Genomic DNA, 22500 nt, shown 5'->3' on the forward strand with positions numbered 1-22500 from the left:
TCCCAATTAGCTGCCTCGCAATGATTCCATCTCGCTCACGAAGTAAACTGTGGGCGAATTATCCTAAAACTATATCCATACGAACGGTTTCAGAGCAAAACGATAGAAATGGCTTGGGTTGGGCTCAGCTCAGGTTTCATGTTACCCTTGGGGATGCGGTTACACACTAAAAGACTCCCCTCAGGGTAAAATATAATTAGATATGAGTTCTCTGACCTTGCAAATTAGTTCTGCGTTATGATTGGCCAAGCCACCTCAGGGAGCAGATAAACCGTACTTTTTAGTTAGTTCAGGAACTGTCATGGGAAGTTCTTTTGTTCTTTTTTGTTCTTTTTTATGTATATCCATGGAATTACCTTAGGGCACTTACGGTCTGGTGAAAGCGGGATACTGTACACACAAAAACGTCCATGGCCTACGGTGCTTTTAAAGGGAAATCTAATATTTTTTCTCTCCCTTTTTGTAAGAGACAAGTGTCTCTTCTCTCTTTTTTTAATGTTTATTTTGTCCGCCGCTACTTTTTTTTCTGCCGCTCATTTTTTCCTTCACCTCACTTTTCCTTTCTCCGCCCACTCAATTTTTTTTCTTTCATTTTTTTGCTGCCCACTTTTTTCTGCTGCTCACCCTTTTTCGGTTGTCTTAAAAACAAAGACGAAATCAAGATTAAGATTAACTAAGATCCTAAGACTGTAAGACTCGAAACTCGAAAACGAAGAAAATAACCCAAAACCCTCTATATTTGGCTAACCCTTCTTGGGCCTAAAGACCAACTTTTAGGCCTAGTTCGGCGTAGGGTTAACCAAATCGAGGGTTTTGAGTTACTTTCTTCGTTTTCGAGTCTTAGAGTCTCAGGTGTCTTAGGGGATCTAAGTTAATCTTAATCTTGATTTTGTCCTCTGCTCACAATTTTTTACGTCTGTTCAAAAAAAGTGAGCGACAAATTAAAAAAATTACTTGGGCGGCAGAAAAGAATGAGCGGCAGAAAAAATATGAGCAGGAAACAAAGTGGGCAGCAAAAGAAAAAAGTACAGGGGGAAAAAGTGAGCGGCAGAGAAAAGGAGCGGGGGACAAAATGAGGATTAAAAAAAGAGAGAAGAGACACTTGTCTCTTACGAAAAAGGAGAGAATAAATACATGTCTCTTTAAAAGCGGCGTAGTCTTATGGGTCTTTGTTTTCAAGACAACCCCGTTCTTTTCCCGCTGCTCACCCTATTAACCGTAGGCCTAAAGACCAACTTCTAGGCCTAGTTAGGCCACGGGTTAGCCAAATTAAGTCCATCGTTTTCGAGTCTTGGGGTCTTAGGGGTTTTAAGGGTCTTTGTTTGCAAGACACCCCTTTTTCCCGCTGCTCACCATTTTCTACGTCTGTTCAGAAAAAGGGAGCGGCAAATAAAAGAATTAAATTGACCGACAGAAAAAAATAAGCGGCGGAAAAAAAATGAGCAGCCAAAAAAAAGTGGGCAGCAAAAGAAGTACAGCGGAAAAAAAATGAGCGGCCAAAAAAAAGTGGGCGGCAGACAAAAAAAAAATGAGCGGCGGACAAAATCAAGATGAAAAAAAGTAAGTAGAGACTCTTGTTTCTTACGAAACAGGAGAGAAGAAATAGATGTCTTCCCTTTAGAAGCACCGTACTAAGACCGTAACCTAAGTGTCGTTTGAATTATCTCTTCTTTTAATCTTGACTTTGTCCGTCGCTCCTTTATTTTTTCGCCCGTCACTTTTTTTTCCTCCGAGCATTTTTTCCCAAAGCTCACTTTTTCTTTCGCCACTCACTCCAATTACTTTGCTGCCCTTTTTTTTTTCGCTGCTCTTTGTTTTTTTGGGTGTCTTGAAAAAAAAAAACCCAAAGACCACTTAGACCGTAAGACTCGAAAACGAAGAAAGTAACCCAAAACGCTTGATTTGGGTAACCCTTGGCCTAAAAACCAACTTTTAGGCCCAGTTGGGCCTAGGCTTAGCCAAATTGAGAGCTTTGGGCTAGGGTTAGGGTTAGGGTTGGTTGTTTACCATTTACCACAAAAATCCGGAAATTTCGGAAAATTTCCGGAGAAAACGGGATTTCTTGAAAGGTAGTCCAAAATTCCCAAACGGATTACGTGCTTACCATTTGCATACCCCCATGATTTTGCCTCCCTCCAGACTCTCTCGGTAACCTTGAACGGTGTTTGTAAATGGTACACGCCGATGCCAACTAAATTTCCCATTCGGGAGATTTTTGCTTACCATTTGAGCAAACCTTGTACCAACCGGTTTCTGCTTGTAAATGGTAAACAACTACTTGTCTCTCACGAAAAAGGAGAGAAGAAAGAGATGTCCCTTTAGAAGCACCGTAAATGAAAGGTTCTCAATTGTTGCCTTACGCTGTTGTTAAAACCAGAATTTGGTGATTTCACGTTGTTGTTTATGCAGAGGATCACAAAAATACGAGATAAAATGCGTAGAGCACGTGCAGCACGATTATTTTTCCTCTTTTAACCAATCAAATATTCTTGTTTTTTTCGTAGCCGTAGCCGTCGTCGTTTCTTCAACTCCTTAATATTATTTTTAACCTGCAAAAGGGCGGACGTGGGGAACTGAAACGGGGGACGAAGAAGATTTCATGGAGAAGGGGGTGCCTCCTTAAGTGTCACTAAAACACAATCAATGCATTCAAAAGATGAGCAATGCTGTTTAATGATGGTATACGATACACTCTGTACATACGCCATGGTGCTTGCTATAAAGCGAAGCCTTCACCAATAGTAGTTTTTACGTTTAACTGCAATTTCCCTTCGATAAATCGGAAAATAAGAACACCTAAAATGACATTATCTCATTCAAAATTCTTCTAACTGGTGCCTCTTGTTTTGCACATCTCATTCACTCTAAAATCAGATCTGATTTGTCAGAAAGGACCAGGTTAAAATTGTATCTCCTAAGTAGTTTTCTTGAGATCAAAAGTTTAAAAAGTCAAATGAATGTCGATACTACGTGATTTTAATATCTGAAGTACCATATGTATTATATATCAGTTATCCCAGACCAGGCATCAAGTAAGCAAGATTATTCAGTGTCTCCTCCTGATAAAACAAAAAAAGGAAATAATGATTAGCCTTTCAATGTAAAATTTAGCGCCGTGCCCACCAAATTTTTGTTATCCCTTCGTTTCGCTCGTGTTTATTTTATAAGGAGAAACAGCCGTAAAGTAGGCATAAGCAAAAACAGGAATAATAAAGTAGCTCAGTCATACGGCGCCAACTTATAAAGCGTCTTCTCTGACGTTACTGCGCGGCCTTCAAAACCTCTTTCGATGTGCTTGTTTCGTGTGTGGGAAAGTTGTTGGCTTGCATTTTTGTTAACACTAATCCGTTTCGTATAAATGCGATTGAGTCTCAAGGCCCTTATAACGAGGCGAGTGTTAGCTTGGGAAGAAATTCCGGACCAACCACCCCGCTTAAAAACTGTTACAGAAACAGGCTGGATTACCGCCCGGGGGAGAAGGGGGGGGGAGTGGGGGAGAAATGTCAACTCAGGAAGAGACATCTGCCAGGATGCGAAAACAAAACCAGTGCGCAAGTTCAAGTTCCTCTCTTCTATCTGTGTCTTAGCCCAGACTGAAAAGAAAGTTCAGCTTGAGCTGGAATTAAGAATTTCCGCCATGTAATTCTGCGTGGCCCCCTATTTTCACAGTGCTCATGTTTTCAGACAAGATCATCAATAGAAGCGCGCGTCATGCAAGTTTGTCTAATGACATCCCAAATTAAAACACGCACTTTCATTGGTCCCTACTAAAATCCCCTGGGAATCTTACATCACACTTACATTACACTTTTCACAGCACGATCGATAATTTTTGCTGCCTGCTGCAATACTTCGTGCGGCATCAAACTGGCCGCCTCGCAAGCCTCGCGTCTTCGCTTGGATCGCTCGTTGGCAATAACCAATATGTTAAGAGAAGTGTCTATGCCAATGCTTTTAGCAGAGAGCAAAAATGTTTTGACGAAGCCGATGTTTCTAGTGGTTTCCGGCCGCCATGTTTGAGTCCCCCTGCATGGAGTGTCCATACTGATCCATACTAAACACTATAATTTTGAGTGGTACCGTTTGCCGAATAACTCGAGTTTGGAATGATCGCACAACCCTAAAACTTTGACACGCTGATTATTAATTATCCTTCTACAATATCTCAATTTCTTGACTTCATTTATTGAATGGTAAGCGATTTTATTTTTTCTTTGCCTGACGTAAAAACCAAGAACTGAGCGAACTCTTTCAATTATTTCAAGTTTTTTTCTTTGCGCGGAACTATTTAATTTACAAAAAACATTGATTTACACGCATTTCCCGCGTTTTGTTTTCAAAAGTTTGTTTATACAGAAGTCGTAGACACTCTTTTGAACGGCAGTCCTAACTGATGATTCTCAAACGATGTCTTCCTCACTGCTCAGAAGCTAAGCAATTCATCGGAACTATTGCGTTCTCCAGGATGGTTTAGGAAAACCCGCATCGAGTGTGAGATTAAGGAAGAGAGGACCGTCATTTAGGTCCATCGCTAAAATCGAAAGATGTCGCTCCATTTTCAGCGTTTCGTCCGACTGGTTTCTGGACGGTTGGTTTGACTTAATGGTAAGCACCCTGAATTTTCTGCCAAAAACCAAAATTTCAGCTATTAAAAAGGGTGTTAGTTCGTGATAAAGTGCATTAGAATGTCACAAAAAGGGACTCCGTGTCAATCACACACAGTCCCGGGATTTAAGTGACGTCACTATTTCACACGCCCTCATTTTTGCGTTGCTTGGCTTCATCATGGATGTTCAAAAGCTTTTCAAGATTCTTAAAAAAGAAGCAGAATGCCCAATGTGCATAGAGACAGTCAAAAATCCCAAGACATTACCATGCCTTCACTCATTCTGCCTGGTGTGTCTCAACAGACATGCCAACTTCGCAAGGAGACAGCTAAAAGCGACAATCAAATGTCCGGTTTGCCAGACTTCATTCCAAATTCCCGAAACAGGCACCTTCGAGGATTTGCCGTCATCGTTTCATCTCAACCGATTGGTGGATGTTCTGGCTCTAGAGGATGGCAGCGTACAGTCTCAAAGATGCAACAGTTGTGACGACAACAAATCGGCAACATGTTACTGTTTCGTGTGCCAGAATTTTCTGTGCGCATCTTGTTTTGAAGCTCACCAACGCTTGAAGGCCACAAGGGGTCATCGCAATGTTTTGATCGACAAACTGCAAGCACAAGATGTGCAACAGTTGATCCACAGACCCGTGATGTGTTCACAGCAATATCATGAAGATCAACCCCTCGAATTTTACTGCGAAGACTGTAAAGTTCTTATTTGCCATAAATGTACTGTAGTGAGTCATAATCGACACACCATGACAGACACTAAGAAAGCTGCACAAGAACAAAAGATGCAAATGTCCGACGCTGTGGCCAAAGTGAAAGCGGAAATTGTCAGATATGAGAGTGAAATTAAGAGACAAACTGACCTTAGAAACAAAAACAAAGTTGAAATTTTGAACGAGGAAAAGAAAATGACAGACACTGTGGAAAAATTGATTCGTGATTTGCGAGAACACGAGAGGAAAATGAAGGACAAGTTTCGTGAAATTTATGAAGCGGAACAAAAACATCACGCAACGCGACTGGAAAACTTCGAGCTGGTTGCCACCCAGCTGAAAAGCTGCTTCGAACGCTGTCAGAGTTTCTTAGAAAGAAACTTCAGTGTCGAAATTCTACAAACAAATCACGCCATCCTCGGACGTTGTAATGAACTGTTAAATGTAAGAAAACCCGATCTTTACATGTCGCCACATATCCATTACTTGGTGGAAAAGAAATTGGATCTTATGGATCGAGTTGTTGTCACCAAGACTGATCCCTCAAAGTGCTTAGCTGAAGGTCAAGACAGCAAGGAAGTGAAAGTCATTGTTACAAAGGATTCAAAAGGATTTCAATGTTACCAACAAGATGATAAAACCAAAGTCGACATATTGACTCCAGAAGGTGATCAACTAAAAACAGACATTAAAGACACGAAAGACGGGAAATACACACCACAAGGTGTCGGACAACACAAAGTAGAGATCCTTGCGAATGGACAGCCTCTTACTGGTAGTCCTTGGATTGTGCAGATTGATCAGCATCAATATCAATTTGCCTTTCAGTTTGGTTCACAAGGGAAGGGAAGAGGAGAATTTGCTGGCATTTGCGATATTGATGTGATTGATAAAACTGGAACGATTGCTGTTGCAGATGGGCTGAATCAAAGAATTCAACTGTTTAGCTCTGAAGGAAAGTTTCGAAGGGAGATAAGACTTGATAGTAAACCTTATTCCGTGGCCGTTACAGACTCTGGCGACCTGCTGACTTTAGTTCCAGAAAGGGAAAATAAGCTTCGTCTGTTCAGTGAGGAGGGTCACTTCATCAAACACATCAATGAAAAACATCTTGATAAACCTCTTCGCGTTTCCATTGCGAGTGATGGTCGTATAATCATAACTGACTGTTCGGACAAGAAAATCAAGGTCCTCTCCCCTGACGGGAATAACTTGCTACAGTCCTTCAATGCTTCAGACTGTGATGAATCCCCATTCTTCGCTATTTATCACCAGGACAAATTCTTTGTTTCTTATTACTCTGCTAATTGTGTCAAGGTATTTAACAAAACAGGAGTGTATTTACATGACATTGGCTGTAAGGGTTCCAATGATGGCCAGTTTAATGGTCCTCGTGGACTCGTTATTGACAAGTACAACCGACTGATTGTGTGTGATGTAGGTAACCAAAGGCTGCAACTCTTCACCCTGAGCGGCAAGTTTTTGAGTAAATTTGATGGACAGTATTTCAAAAATGGCTTTCCTCGTTACGTTGCTATAAACAGTGGTAGCAGTCTCGTAGTAGGCGACTTAGTCAACAGCCGCATTTCCGTTTTCCATTAAGATGTGATATATTTTTGCTTTATTAGCATAAGGCTAACGTTTTCTAATCAGTCAGCCGAGAATAAAGTAATGAATATTGAAAGTGCTTTGCATAAGATCTAATAAGCTCTGAGAAGTGTTGCTTTGAAAATTCGAAATTTTACAAAGAATATATGGGATCAGTAGCGCCTTTCTTACCCAAGAATTTATCAGTTTTTGATGGCTAATAACTGGCTTGTTATGAAAACTAAAAGGCTAAAATTGGAGCTTTAACTAAAGCATTTGAAGTCAATTTTTAAATAGCATGATTGATGCCATCTGTGCAAACTCGTATGTTAATGAAACAAATTGTAAAGAAAGCCAAGATTCCCTTATACCTTTCTAATGAAAAGAGCTATGTACTAGAATCTGCAACTACCCTGTAGGAAAGCAAGAGAAAAACGGGGAAAATCCACTGAAAAAACATTATTTTTAGTTTTAAATGGAGAATTTTGGAGGTAATTTGTTTTGTTGTCTTTTCTGTAAATTAGGTGTTTGCTTACAATTTGATATCAGTGTTTCAAAGGTAGCTATTGTAGGCAGTAATCAACCTCGTTCCGAGGGCGCTTCCACCTCCAAGTGAGGGAAAAGCCCTGGGAACAAGGTTGTGCAGTAATGTGTTAAGCTGGTTACAACCTTCTCCAATTAAGGAGAAGCACTTTTCAGTTTAGATTAGATTAAAAGGAAAAATTTGAATTGACGTAGAAAGTGCTTTCATTTTAACATGGCTTATCAGTCTTGCAGAAGTCAATTTTGACTGATCACGATCTTCTCTTATCCAACGCTGTACAAGACTTAAGCCTGGTTTTTACTAGGGACGCAAGCGCAAGCATAAGTGCTCTTATTTCACCGTGAAAACGGGGTTGCACAAGGATCAAAACTTTTTCCTTTTCCTTGTGCTTATGCTTATTTTTGCGTTCGCTAGCGTCGTGTGAAAACGAATCACTGCATAAATACAAGGAAATTTGCAATGTCTGACCAATTAAAGCACTCGTTCCAGATTCCTCTTGGATCTGAGCATTTGAACAAAATGGCGGATTCTGTGGTTGATTTTGATGCTGATGTCGACGTTCGTTTTCACCAGCATAAGCTACTTATGTTTGTGCTTTGTGCTTCCGCTTGTACTTGCGTCGCTAGTGAAAACCAGGGTTTATCGTCCACGGTTTTTGCAGAGGTTTTAAAAAAACCTCAACTTCACTAATGGCTAAGTAGCTAAGATGTCAGTTTACGTCCCTTGCTTTGTTTTTTAGCTTTAATTTGCGTCTTTCACTCTATTGTCCAGTTCAAAGTGTTCTTAGTGTGGTCTTTATTTCAAGATCAATTTTAATTTTTAATGTACAGCGAACATTTCACCATCAAAAGAATACTCCATTTTCGAGTTTTTGTTTGCCTTCGTTCTATGAGGAAAAAGAGACGAACAGTAGCTCTGAAATAAAGAGCTCCGTTCTCAGTGCCGCCATAAATTAGTTAGAGTTGGTTGGTGATGGTGGGCATTTGGTATTTAGCAGAATGATACAAACGGGAAGTAGCTTTTTAACACTGCACTGATCTTGGAACTGTGCTAGGCCACTACCGGAGCAACACAGGGCCCATACTTGAGCAATACAAAAACAATATTGGACCAACAATAGCTCTTAATTGGATCAATTTAGGATTACAGTTACCATTCATTACTTGTCTTATCTAGGACATCAGCGTTTTTAGTTAAAAAAGGTTCTACCGAACAGGAAAGTAAAAAAAAAAAACAAAGAAAAAAGAAAAACAGCTCAAATGTAAGGGCGGTGACTTGAATTCGACAAGACACTTTTGTGTTTGCCCTTGGTTCATTTATATATATTTTTTGAATTGCCTTGGGAGAGCTACTACGGCGCATGCTCCCCGGGGAAATTTTAAAAATAGAACGCTCGCAAACGCTGAGCGCAATTGAATCCAAGCGAAATTGATCATCGCAATTTGTGAAGCATCTTGACCAGTTGCGAAAAAGCCTTAAAAAATCCAGACTTAAAAGGGACTGGAACCCATGACCGTGTGATTCCCTTTTGTTTTTTCTCATTAAAACCATTGATATATGGCGTTCTTGTAGCCGTCGTTGTCGTCCTTCGTGGCTTAAGCCTGGTTTCCCCTAGCGACGCGCACAAGCACAAGTGCAAGCATAAATAGAGGGTATGCGGTGGCGAGAAGATATGAATTTTACGTTCGAGTGACAAGAACAATAGAGAGATTTAGCTTCACGTTTACGTGAAACGGGAAACGTCGGCTTGCCGTTTTCACGTTTCACGTTTCACGTAACATATGAATTTTATGTTCGAGTGACAAGAACATTAGAGAGATTTAGCATCACGTTTACGGGAAACGGGAAACGTCGGCTTGCCGTTTAACGTTTCACCTTTCACGTAAGATACGAATTTTATGTTCGAGTGGCAAGAATGATAGAGAGATTTAGCATCACGTTTACCTGAAACGGGAAACGTCGGCTTTCGTTTCACGTTTCACGTTTCACGTAAAATAGAAAGAAGGTTGTTAAGCTTCAGCGAGACTCAAGTATTTAGTTACTAAAAAACAAAACTCGGAGTAAAACGCGAAAATACGCACTTTCACGTAGAAACGGCAAGCGGCAGCCGGCAAACGTAGAAAATGGAGGGAAAATCATGGTCACGTGGTCACTTTTGCCGTTCGCGTCTCACGTGAACGTGATGCTAAATTTCTATAATGCGCTGACTCGTGAGATATTGTTCTTGTTAGCATTTTCTCGTTTTTCAGAGAAGGATTTTACGTGAGCTTCAGAGAACTTCATGGATCTATCGCTCGCCATTTGACTGTTTGAAGAAAAAACCATGCAAAGGCGGGAAATGACGTCATCATGTGTTCATTATGAACACAGACGCCCTATACTCAGTCCCACTAGTAGTTATATCCAGACCGCAGTCTCAGAACGCTCTCTTAGTAATAATGAATTAGTAATTAGTATTCCAAAAGGACGTAAAAGCAGCAATTTTGTAACAATCTTAATGAAGAGAAGATAGTAATTAGTAATACAGAATTTATAAGTTTTTGATGGCTAATAACTGGCTCGTTATCAAAGCTAAAAGGCTTAAAATTGGAGCTTTAACTAAAGTCTAACAAGTTCTATTAGCATTTGAAGTCAATTTTTAAATAGCATGATTGATGCCATCTGTGCAAACTCATACGTTAATGAAACAAAATGTAAAGAAAGATAAGATTCCGTTTTACCTTTTCAATGAAAAGAGCTACGTACTAGAATCTGCAACTACCCTGTAGGAAAGCAAGAGGAAAACGGGGAAAAGTCCACTGGAAGAAAAACATTAATTTTAGTTTCAAATGGATAATTTTGGACGTATTTTGTTTTGTTATCTTCTCTGTGAATTAAGTGTTTGCTTACATTTTGTTCTCAGTGTTTTTAAGGTAGCTATTGTAGGCAGTAATCAACCTCGTTCCGAGGGCGCTTCCCCCTCCAAGTGAGGCAAACAAGGTTGAATACCCCTCTGCACGTTTTCTAGGAATCTCGAAAATCTTGAATAATAAAGTAGACACTAACTTTTAAGCCCCAAGAACTCTGCTGAATCTCAGAAAGTGTTTTTTTTTTTTTTTTTTTTAATGCCTCCTTATCTTCAGGTGCAATGAAAGACTTAAGGACGTTCGCGCCAAAATCTTCCTACGGTGAGATTTTCTTCATTTCTCGCCTAGAGTTAGCTCATAAAGTACTTACTCCAAAAATAAAAAAAAAATTGTGGGTCACCAACTTTGTTTCGGAGAAAATGGCAGTGGAAAAATGCCTTAATTTTGATAAATCTGTCATAATAACGAAAGGTAGCCTCATCTGCTCATCCATCGAAAATCCTAAAAAGAAACTGTTAGAGTGAAGGTTTTCGTGCATAGGTTTTTAGGGGTGGGATTTTAAGATAATTTCATGCCGCTAGGGATGTCGTAAACAGTAGAGTTCATCCTGGACGACCGTTTTCGTAACCTCTATCCGTTGCAGTCACTACCGGAATTCGATAGCACGAGGAAAGAAAACTAAAAATAGAGATAACTTCTTACGTTGAAATCTGACAGGCTCGTCTCAGGGTTTTCGACAGTTTTGTAAAGTAGCGGACATATTTCTGAAAGCACCGGAAGCGACATTTTTTGGCACAGCAAGGCGTCAATTTCCCAGGCAAGGCTGGAGTTCACTCAAATTCTCTTTAAAGTGTAAGTCAAAAAATTATGATTATAAATATAAAACTTCTCAAGTATTGGCATCAAGGTACCGAACATAGAATGGAAAACGACCGGAGGAAACCTCCGGCCTCCGGCCTCAAACGAAAACCCTGCTCGTCTCTATACGTGCCCGCGGGCTTGAGAAAGGCGTTACGGAATGATACCCATATTGTGAGACGACTGGGAACGAGTCAACGCCAGGATGACGTTAGGCTCTCAGAGACAAAAGGCTAAAGCGATATTTTTTGTTTACAATCATTGACGTCACGTTTCATTTGATACTCAAATTTGCCAACCGCGGAACAAAAGAAGGCATTGTTTCAACAGCCAATTAGCTTCTGGTTGGCGCCGTATTAATAACAATGGCTGACCTCACAAGAAACATCGCTATGGTTAAACACGGTTTCAAAGTGTAGCGCTATCCACCGGAGAAATCACTATCCAGTGGATGAGTCATAACAAAACCAATTGCGATATCCAATGAATAGTGATTTATCCTGTGGATAGCATTATCCACTTTTTGAACAACTGGGGCCAGTATTTGACATAATTATCACCGTTTATCCACAGGAGATCTACGACGGCCACGGCGACGCAAACGTTATGTTAGGCAACGTTTACACGAACGCGGTTTCATATCATCATCAAAAATCGAGTTGGTTTGGAAGTGTTTACACCGAACCGTTTTTGCCAGAAAATCCAAGTCGTGATGGTATAAGCGAGCGCTGCACTACGAGAAAAATTTACTATATTGAATTATACAGTGCAAGTTTCGCGCCAAAATAGTAATCGTATTCAAATCGATGCGGTTTCGCTGCTTACGCGACCGATGAAACCGCATCGTTTTGAAAACGCTCACTTTTGGCTTTTTCAAATCGACACGGTTTCGGCAACAGTCTCGATCGGTGTCGTGTAAACAGAAACTGTAGCGGCATCGAAAACGATGCGGTTACAAATGAAACCGCGTTCGTGTAAACGTCATCTTAAAATATAAAATATAACTTAACACAATCCCAATTAGCTCTTTCGCAATTATTCCATCTCGTTTACGTAGTAAACTGTGGGCGAATTATCCTTAAACTATATCCATACGAACGGTTTCAGAGCAAAAAGATAGAATAGCTGTGGTTACACACACCTTGAGCCTTCCAGGTTTCCTGTTACCCTTGGGGACACGGTTACACAGTAAAAGACTCCCGTCAGGGTAAAATATAATTAGATATGAGTTCACTGACCTTGCAAATTATTTCTGTTTTATGATTGGCCAAGCCACTTCAGGGAGCAGATAAACCGTTCTTTTCAATTCAGGAAGTGGCATGGGAAGTTCTTTTGTTTTTTTTATGTATCCATGAGAACAACCCAGGGGCACTTTCGGTCTAGGGAAAGCAGGATACACACAAAAACGTCCCTGCTATTGCCCGTGGGTAAACGTTATTTACCCATCGGCAAAAGGGCTGAAGTAGCCACAGCTAATGAAAAGTTCTCAATTGTTCGCTTAAGCTTGGTTTTCACTAGCGATGCAAACACAAGCACAAGCACAGGTATAAGCAGCTTTTCTAATGAAAACGAACGTCGACATAAGCATCAAAATTAACCACCGCAACCGCCATTTTGTTCAAATGCTTAGACGCAGGGAATATGGAACGAGCGTTTTAATCGGTCAGTCCCAAAAATTCCTTGTGTTTATACTGCGTTTCGTTTTCACGCGACGCAAGCGCGCAAGCACCAGGAAAAGGAAGAAATTTGATCCTTAAGCTTTTGCTTGCGCCTGCGCGTTTTCACGGTGAAATAAGCGCTCTTATGCTTGGGCTTGGTGCTTGCGTCGCTAGTGAAAACCAGGCTTTACGCTGTTGTCAAAACCTCAACTTTGGTGATTTCACGTTGTTGTTATGCAGAGGACGGCAAAAATACTCTTGTTTTGTGACGTTTTCGTAGCCGTAGCCGTCGTCGTTTCTTAAACTCCTTAATATTACTTTTAACCTGGAAAAGGGCGGACGTGGGGAACTGAGGCGAGGAACGTAGAAGAAATCGAGGGGGGAGGGGGTGTCTCATTAAGTGTCACTGAAACACAATCAATGCATTCAAAAGATAAACAATGCTGTTTAATGATGGTATACGATACACTCTGTGCGTATGCCATGGTGCTTGCTATAAAGGGAAGCCTTCACCGGTAATAGATTTTTAGTTTAACTGCAATTTCCGTTCGATAAATCGGAAAATAAGAACACCTAAAATGATAACTGGTGCCTCTTGTTTTGAACATCTCATTTACTCTAAAATTAGGTGTGATTTATCAGAACAGACCATGTTAAAATTGTATCTCTAAGTAATTTCTCTTCATATCAAAAGTTTAAAAGGTCAAATGAATGTCGATACTACGTGGTTTTAATATCTCAAGTAACATATGTATTATATATCAGTTATCCCAGACCAGACATCAAGTAAGCAAAATTATCCAGTGTTTCCTCCTAATAAAACAAAGAAAAGGAAATAAAGATTAGCCCTTCAATGTAAAAATTAGCGCCGTGCCCACCAAATTTTTATTATCCCTTCCTTTTGTTCATGCTTATCAGGATTTTATACCTAGGAACAACCGTAAAGTAGGCATTGTTGTTTAATAGTACTGACATGAGGCAGCAGATAACCTAGTAACCTTTGTGGCTGTCTTAATCGGTGTTTTTAGAAGAACCCGAAGAAGGCATAAGCGAAAACAGGACTAATAAAGTAGCTCATTGAGTACGGCACCAACTCATAAAGCGTCGTCTTGTCTGATGTTACTGGGCAGCCTGCATAAACCTCTTTCAATGTGCTTGTTTCGCGTGTGGGAAAGTTGTTGGGTTGCGTTTTTATTAACAATAATCCGTTTCGTATAAATGCGATTGAGTCTTTAATGCCCTCATATCAAGGCGAGTTTTAGCTTGGGAAGAAATTCCAAACCAACAACCCGGCTTAAAAATTGTTGCAGAAACAGGCTCAGTTACCGCCCTTGCGCGAAATGTCAACTCAAGAAGAGACATCTGCCAGGATGCGAAAACAAAATTAGTGCGCAAGTTGAAGTTCCTCTCTTCAAGCTGTCTCTTAGCCCAGACTAAAAAGAAAGTTAGCAAATCACATGGATTTTCAGCTTGAGCTGGAGTTAAGAACTTCCGCCCTATAATTCGGCGCAGCCCCCTAATTTCACAATGCTCATGTTTTCAGACAAGATCATCAATAGTCGCGCGCGTCAAGCACGTTTACCCAATGACATCACACATCAAAACCCTACTAAAATCTACACGGAATCTTACATTACACTTTTCACAGCACGATCGAGAAGTTGCAATACCTCGCCCCGCATTAAACTGGCAGCCTCGGAAACCTCGAGTCTTCGCTCGGCTTGCTCGTTGGCAATAACCAATACGTTAAGAGAAGTGTCTATGCGAATGTTTTTAGCAGAGAGGAAAAAATGTTTTGATGGAGCCGAAGTAAATATCAGATGTTTCCAGTGGTTTCCGGCCGCCACTTTTGGTGTCCCCATGCATGGAATCTGCCTACTGATCCATACTAAACACTATAATTTTGAGTGGTACTCTTTGCCGAATAACTCGAGTTTAGAATTTCGCACAACCCTAAAACTTTGACACGCTGTTCTACAACATCTCAATTTCTTGACTTAATGGTTAATCCGTTATTAGAGAAGATTGGTCTGGATCTGGTATTTAAGAACTATAGGCCAGTAAGTAACCTACAGTTTGTGTCAAAACTAACTGAAAGATCTGATTTTAATATGAGCATGTGATGGCAAATGGCATTTATCCCTTGTTTCAGTCTGCATATAGACAACATCACAGCACTGAGACTACATTACTGAGAGTACTGAATGATATTCTTCTAAAGATGAACTCCCATTATATGACGTTGCTGGTTTATTGGATCTCAGTGCAGCATTTGACACAGAGGGCTTACCATTTGAATGAAATTTTCGGTGAGAATGTTTCGACAAATGGTACTGCACATTCTGTTCATAGAAAAAGAAAATGGGAATGTGCTGTATCATTTGCCAGAAAAGCGGGTTGTTCCGGTTGAAAAACAAATGAAACTGTCTATTTTCTCTGACACTTGTAATTGTGGACAAATGGCACAGAAATTTCCGGGAATTCCGGTCAAAGCGAGAAAAAGGGATTGCCTCGAAAGGTACTACCCCCCCGGGAAGGGGGGGGGGGTACTCGATGTATCCCTGCTTGGGGAGGTGCGGCGCGGCCCCTCATACCCTTCATACCCTGACCCTGTTTAAGACAAACATCGCTGATTTTCCTACCCATTTTAAGACAGAATTCCGATTTTTGATACCCTGTTTAAGACATTTAACCCAGTTTAAGACAAAATCTGATAAATCGATACCCTGATTGAGACAAAAAATGATAAATTCGATACCCTGTTCAAGACAAAAATCCCGAAAAACATACCCTGGCTGGCCGCACGTCCCCATTAAGCCCTTATAAGGGAGTACCCACCCCCGCCCCCGGGGGGTACTACCTTTTTTCCGAAAACATTCCACCGAGATGAACCGTTCCATTTGAATTCTCTGCGGAATTACCGAAAATTCCATTCAAATGGTAAGCGCTCACAGTAACCCATGATGTGTTGCTCGATCGTTTGCATAATGAAGCTGGTCTACGTGGGAATGCTCTCAATTGGTTCTTCTCCTATCTTTCTCAAAGAAGTCAGCGAATCTCTATACATGAAACTCTGTCAAATAATTTTGACTTGGACTGTGGTGTTGCCTTGGGCCTTAATCATTTGTAGTTTATGCGTCTAAGCTATTTACTATCATAGAGAAACATCTTCCTAACGTACATCGTTTTGCTGATGAGACGCAATTGTATCTTAGTTTTAAGTCTGATGATACGTCTAGTCTAGATGAAGCTATTAGTGTTATGAATAGATGTATCAGTGACTTAAGGAATTGGATGAATGGGGATAGGTTAATGATTAATGATGATAAAACTGAGTTGATTAAGTGGAGGAAGGACGGAAGGCAAGAAAAGGTGGAGGAAGCCGTTTTCTTTTTTATCCCCCCTAAAAATCCAGGCCCCATTTTTATAAATTACATCCCCAAAAAAGGAGATAACCCTTTTATAGACAGTTCATAATAACCTAGGTTGAAAAAAAATCAACCTAGGTTGAAATTAAATGAACCTGAATTTTATTTCAACCTGTAACATAGCCATTAAAGCGTACCCTGTTTGATATTCACTCTTATTAGTATTACTAATTAAGTTTATTATCATTAGTATAAATATTCTGTTTTATTAACATGTAATTAGTTTTACTAATTTGAATTTTATTTTAGTATTTTAAATTGTAAAGCGTGAATGTAAATAGCGCTCTAGAATCTATTAAATAATAATAATAATAATAATAATAATAATCATTTGACTATGAAACATTGCTTAAAATCATTTTAAGATTAAAAAAAATTGCTAAAAAGCGACGACGTTTCGACGTTAGCTAAACGTCAAAATATGTGAGTGAATACTAAAAAAAACAATAGCCGGTTAAGAGCTGTAACATGAGTAAATAATTATTATTTGAGTAAATATGAGTAAATATGAGTAAATAATTATTATTTACTCATGTTACAGCTTTTATCCAGCTATTGTTTTTTTAGTATTTATAGACCGAAACTCACTCACATATTTTGACTTGATAATAACGTTTAGCTAACGTCAAAATGTCGTCGCTTTTTAGCATTTTCTTTTAATCTTAAAATGATTTTAAGTAATGTTTTATCGCAATTTTTCATAGTCAAATGTTTTTCAAAATCACTTCTTGTTCGAATAATGATAATGATAATGATAATGATAATAATAATAATAATAATAATAATTATTATTATTATTTATTGAATGTTAAGCGATTTTATTTTTTCTTTGCGTGACGTGAAAACCAAGAACTGAGCAAATACGCATTTTCCCGCGTTTTCTTTTCAAAATTTTGTTCATACAGAAGACGTAGAGGCTCTTTTGAACGGTCACAAGGAGTCCTAACTGATGATTCTCAAACGATGTCTTCCTCACTCCTCAGAATCTAAGCAAAGCATCGGAACTATTGCGTCATCCATGATGGTTTAGGAAAACCATCGAGTGGGGGAACAAGGAATAAGGAAGTAGAGGACCGTCATTTAGTTCAGTCCATCACTACAATCGGAAAATGTCGTTCCATTTTCAGCGGTTCGTCCGACCGGTTTCTGGACGGTCGGTTTGGCTTAATGGTAAGCACCCTGAGTTTTCAGCCAAAACAAAATCTCAGGTTGGGTGTTAGTTCGTGAAGTGCAGTAGAATGCTATGCACTCGATTAGACCAGAGTAGCGGGGTCATCCACTGACCGCACAGAGTCCAGGGATTCCAGTGACGTCACTATTTCACACGCCCTTATTTTGCGTTTCTTGGCCTCATCATGGATGTTCAACAGCTTTTCAAGATTCTTAAAAAGGAAGCAGAATGCCCATTGTGCATAGAGACTGTCAAAAATCCCAAGACATTACCATGTCTTCACTCATTCTGCCTGGAGTGTCTCGACAGACATGCAAACTTCGCAAGGAGACAGCTAAAAGCGACAATCAAATGTCCGGTTTGCCAGACTTCATTCCAAATTCCGGAAACAGACACCTTCGAGAATTTGCCGTCATCGTTTCATCTCAACCGATTGGTGGATGTTCTCGCTCTAGAAGATGGCAGCGTACAGTCTCAAAGATGCAACAGTTGTGACGAGAACAATACGGCAACATGTTACTGTTTCGTGTGCCAGGATTTTCTGTGCGCATCTTGTTTTGAAGCTCACCAACGCTTGAAGGCCTCAAGGGGTCATCGCAATGTTTTGATCGACAAACTGCAAGCGCAAGATGTGCAAGAGTTGATCCACAGACCCGTGATGTGTTCACAGGAATATCATGAAGATCAACCCCTCGAATTTTACTGCGAAGACTGTAAAGTTCTGATTTGCCATAAATGTACTGTAGTGAGTCACGATCGACACTCTAAGACAGACACTAAGAAAGCTGCACAAGAACAAAAGATGCAAATGTCCGACGCTGTGGCCAAAGTGAAAGCGGAAATGGTCAGATATGACAGTGAAATTAAGAAACAAACTGACCTAAGAAACAAAAACAAAATTGAAATTTTGAACGAGGAAAAGAAAATGACAGACACTGTGGAAAAATTGATTCGTGATTTGCGAGAACACGAGAGGAAAATGAAGGACAAGTTTCGTGAAATTTATGAAGCGCAACAAAAACATCACGCAACGCGACTGGAAAACTTCGAGCTGGTTGCCACCCAGCTGAAAAGCTGCTTCGAACGCTGCCAGAGTATCTTAGAAAGAAACTTCAGCGTCGAAATTCTACAAACAAATCACGCCATTCTCGGACGTTGTAATGAACTGTTAAATGTAAGAAAACCCGATCTTTACATGTCGCCACATGTACATTACTTGGTGGAAAAGAAATTGGATCTTATGGATCGAGTTGTTGTGACCAAGACTGATCCCTCAAAGTGCTTAGCTGAAGGACAAGACAGCATGGACGTAAAAGAAAGGAAGGAGACATATTTTGTCATTGTTACAAAGGATTCAGAAGGATTTCAATGTTATCAACAAGATGATAAAATCAAAGTCGACATATTGACTCCAGAAGGTGATCAACTAAAAACAGACATTAAAGACACCAAAGACGGCAAATACACAGTGACATACACACCACAGTGTGGCGGACAACACAGAGTAGAGATCCTTGTGAATGGACAGCCGCTGACTGGTAGTCCTTGGATTGTGCAGGTTCATCAGCATCAATATCAATTTGCCTTTCAGTTTGGTTCAGAAGGGACGGGACAAGGAGAATTTGATAGCATCTACGATATTGATGTAAGTCATAAAACAGGAACAATTGCTGTTGCAGATGGGCGGAATAAAAGAATTCAATTGTTTACCTCTGAAGGAAAGTTTCAAAGGGAGATAAAACTTGATGGTGCACCTTGTTCTGTGGCATTTGAAGACTCTGGCGACCTGCTGACTTTAGTTCCGAGAAGCGACAATAAGCTTCGTGTGTTCAGTGAGGAGGGTCACTTCATCAAACACATCAATGATAAACATCTTGATAAATCAGATCACCTTTCCATTGCGAGTGATGGTCGTATAATTATAACTGACTGGTCGGACAAGAAAATCAAGGTCCTCTCCCCTGATGGGAATGACTTGCTCCAGTCCTTCAGTTCCCCAGACTGTGATGGATCCCCATTCTGCGCTATTTATCACCAGAACAAATTCTTTGTTTCTTATTTCTTTGCTAATTGTGTCAAGGTATTTGACAAAACAGGAGTGTATTTACATGACATTGGCTGTAAGGGTTCCAATGATGGCCAGTTTAAGGGTCCTGGTGCACTCGTTATTGACAAATACAACCGACTCATTGTGTGTGATGAGGGTAACCATAGGCTGCAACTCTTCACCCTGAGCTGCACGTTTTTGAGTAAAATTGATAGACAGTATTTCAAAAATGGCTTTCCTCGTTACGTTGGTATAAACAGTGGTGGCAGTCTCGTAGAAGCCGACATACTCAACAGCCGCATTTCCGTTTTCTATTAAGATGTGATATATTTTTGCTTTATTAGCATAAGGCTAACGTTTTCCAATCAGTCAGCCGAGAATAAAGTAATGAATATCGAAAGTGCTTTGCATAAGATCTAATAAGGTCTGAGAAGTGTTGCTTTGAAAATTCGAAATTTTACAAAGAATATATGGGATCAGTAGCGCCTTTCTTACCCAAGAATTTATCAGTTTTTGATGGCTAATAACTGGCTTGTTATGAAAACTAAAAGGCTAAAATTGGAGCTTTAACTAAAGCATTTGAAGTCAATTTTTAAATAGCATGATTGATGCCATCTGTGCAAACTCGTTTGTTGATGAAACAGAATGTAAAGAAAGCCAAGATTCCCTTATACCTTTCCAACGAAAAGAGCTACGTACTAGAATCTGCAACTACCCTGTAGGAAAGCAAGAGAAAAACGGGGAAAAATCCACTGAAAAAAAAACATTTTATTTTCAAATGGATAATTTTGGAGGTATTTAGTTATCTTTTCTGTGAATTAAGTGTTTGCTTACAATTTGATCTAAGTGTTTTAAAGGTAGCTATTGTAGGCAGTAATCAACCTCGTTCCGAGGGCGCTTCCCCCTCCAAGTGAGGGAAATGTCCTGGGAACAAGGTTGTGCAGTAATGTGTTAAGCTGGTTACAACTTTCTCCAATTAAGGAGAAGCACTTTTCAGTTAAGATTAGATTAAAAGGAAAAATTTGAATTGACGTAGAAAGTGCTTTCATTTTAACATGGCTTATCAGTCTTTCAGAAGTCTACTTGAATTTCATAAATACTATTTAATCAATTTTGACTGATCACGATCTTCTCTTATCCAACGCTGTACAAGACTTAAGCCTGGTTTTTACTAGGGATGGAAGCGCAAGCATAAGAGCGCTTATTTCACCGTGAAAACGAGGTTGAGACAAGCATAAGCACAAACACAAGGATCAAAATTTTCCTTTTCCTTGTGCTTTGCGGGCTTGCGTCGTGTGAAAACGAAACACAGCATAAGCACAAGAAAATTTGCTACGTCTGGCCAATTAAAATACTCGTTTAAGATTCCCCGCGTCTGAGTATTTAAACAAAATGGCGGATGCCGTGGTTGAATTTGATGCTTATGTCGACGTTCGTTTTCACTAGCATAAGCTAGTGACAACCAGGCTCTAAGCTTATTACATTATGCGATAGGGAAAATAGTCTATTAACGAAAAAGAAGATGGTAAGCACCTGAAACTGTGCTCAAGATTTCCAGATATCTGTGAAAGGTTTAATACTGACACAAATTATAAATTATACCTGTAAAAACTGTAGAACATAAAACAACGCACGAACAAGAAGACATGTGAACGATGAAAATCGGGGTGACTAGAAATTTTTACATGAATATGGCGATTGAAATAAGGTTTTGAAAGATCTTAGAACGTTTCGCCTAAGTTCAGTTCTTCAAGTCTTTTAACATACATGCAGTTTTAACCTTAACGTAAGATCAAAAGAAAATTTGGAGCATGTGAAGAGACCGGGTTTTCAAAATAAGTAGATCAATGTTAAACGTGTTGGGCCCCGGAAGAAAATGAGCTGCTTGTTTGGCTCATACCAACAAATCAGGCTGCAAGCATCCATTTTTGTTTCCCTCAAGCGAACCAGGGAGCGCGAGTTGAAATCTGATACGCACGTCTCAGGGTTTTCGACAGTTTTGTAAAGTAGCGGACATATTTCTGAAAGCACCGGAAGTGACAGTTTTTGGCGCGGCAAGGTGCCTTGCGAGCTCCGAAGGCGAAAGCTACTAGGGGGCATCCTCCCCCGGTAAAATTTTAAAAATAGAACTCTCAGAAAAGCTGTTTCCAGTGTTTCTGGATCCCAATAATGTTTCCCAGGCAAGGCTGGAGTTCCCTCAAATTCTCTTTAAAAAGTAAGTAAAAAAATTATAATAATAAAAAATAAAACAAACCCCTGAAATATTGGCATCAAAGTTCCGGACATGGAATGGGAAACGACCGGCCTCAAACGAAAACCCTGCTCACGTGCCCGCCGGCGTGAGCAAGGCGTAACGGGAGACGACTGGGAACGAGTCAACGCCAGGATGACGTTAGGCTTTCAGAGAAAAAAGGGGTGATGTAGCAGCTCTCGTAACGTATAATGTGATTGGCTGGCCACCCTAGCCAAAAACAAAAGACTAAACAATTGAAGCAATGACTTAGACTCAAAAACAATAGAAGCTGCTTACAATACCAAACAATAGCAGCTACACTACTGGAAAAAAGGCTAGAGCAATATTTCTTGTTTACAAACATTGACATCACGTTTCTTTTGATACCGTCATTTTCACCTAAGCGTGGCACACGTCACGGGGAAAACATGCTCTAACTGGTTGCAAACATGACAAGTTTTGTCTTGAATCCTTCGAAGTTGGAGGGATGTTCATGCAAGTTTCCCTAGAATGGCAGCAAGACTGGATATCAAAGACTTTTTTTAAGAAATTAACCCTGATCTGATAAAGTATGCTTCAAATACGTTCAGTCAAACTATCGCACGCAAAAGGTTGCTTATGTTAACGGCTGCCAAACTTAAACTTATCACATTTTAGGCACAGGAGATCTTCGACAGAAACGTCGACGAAAACGTCTCCTTAAAACAAAATATTTAAATTTTACACAATCCCAATTAGCTCTTTTGCAATTATTCCATCTCTTTCACGTGGTAAACTGTGGGCGAATTATCCTAAGA

General features: G+C 40.0%; 2 protein-coding genes across 2 annotated transcripts; both read left to right on the forward strand.

The window, feature by feature from the left end:
* Positions 1-4696: 4696 nt before the first annotated feature.
* LOC138023538 (E3 ubiquitin-protein ligase TRIM71-like) lies at positions 4697-8322 on the forward strand. The gene has a single exon (XM_068870542.1). It carries the CDS (start codon positions 4786-4788, stop codon positions 6931-6933), a length of 2148 nt encoding a protein of 715 aa, XP_068726643.1. The 5' UTR covers positions 4697-4785; the 3' UTR covers positions 6934-8322.
* A 9268-nt stretch (positions 8323-17590) lies between these two features.
* Positions 17591-20501, forward strand: LOC138023537 (E3 ubiquitin-protein ligase TRIM71-like). Its single transcript, XM_068870541.1, has one exon. It carries the CDS (start codon positions 17608-17610, stop codon positions 19786-19788), a length of 2181 nt encoding a protein of 726 aa, XP_068726642.1. The 5' UTR covers positions 17591-17607; the 3' UTR covers positions 19789-20501.
* The last annotated feature ends 1999 nt before the right edge of the window (positions 20502-22500 follow it).

The sequence above is a fragment of the Montipora capricornis genome, chromosome 11 (assembly GCF_036669925.1).
Source record: "Montipora capricornis isolate CH-2021 chromosome 11, ASM3666992v2, whole genome shotgun sequence".
NCBI lineage: Eukaryota > Metazoa > Cnidaria > Anthozoa > Scleractinia > Acroporidae > Montipora > Montipora capricornis.

Excerpts from the sequence above, each read along its gene's own strand:
- LOC138023537 (XM_068870541.1), top strand. The coding sequence starts at position 17,608 with ATGGATGTTCAACAGCTTTTCAAGATTCTTAAAAAGGAAGCAGAATGC.
- LOC138023538 (XM_068870542.1), top strand. The coding sequence starts at position 4,786 with ATGGATGTTCAAAAGCTTTTCAAGATTCTTAAAAAAGAAGCAGAATGC.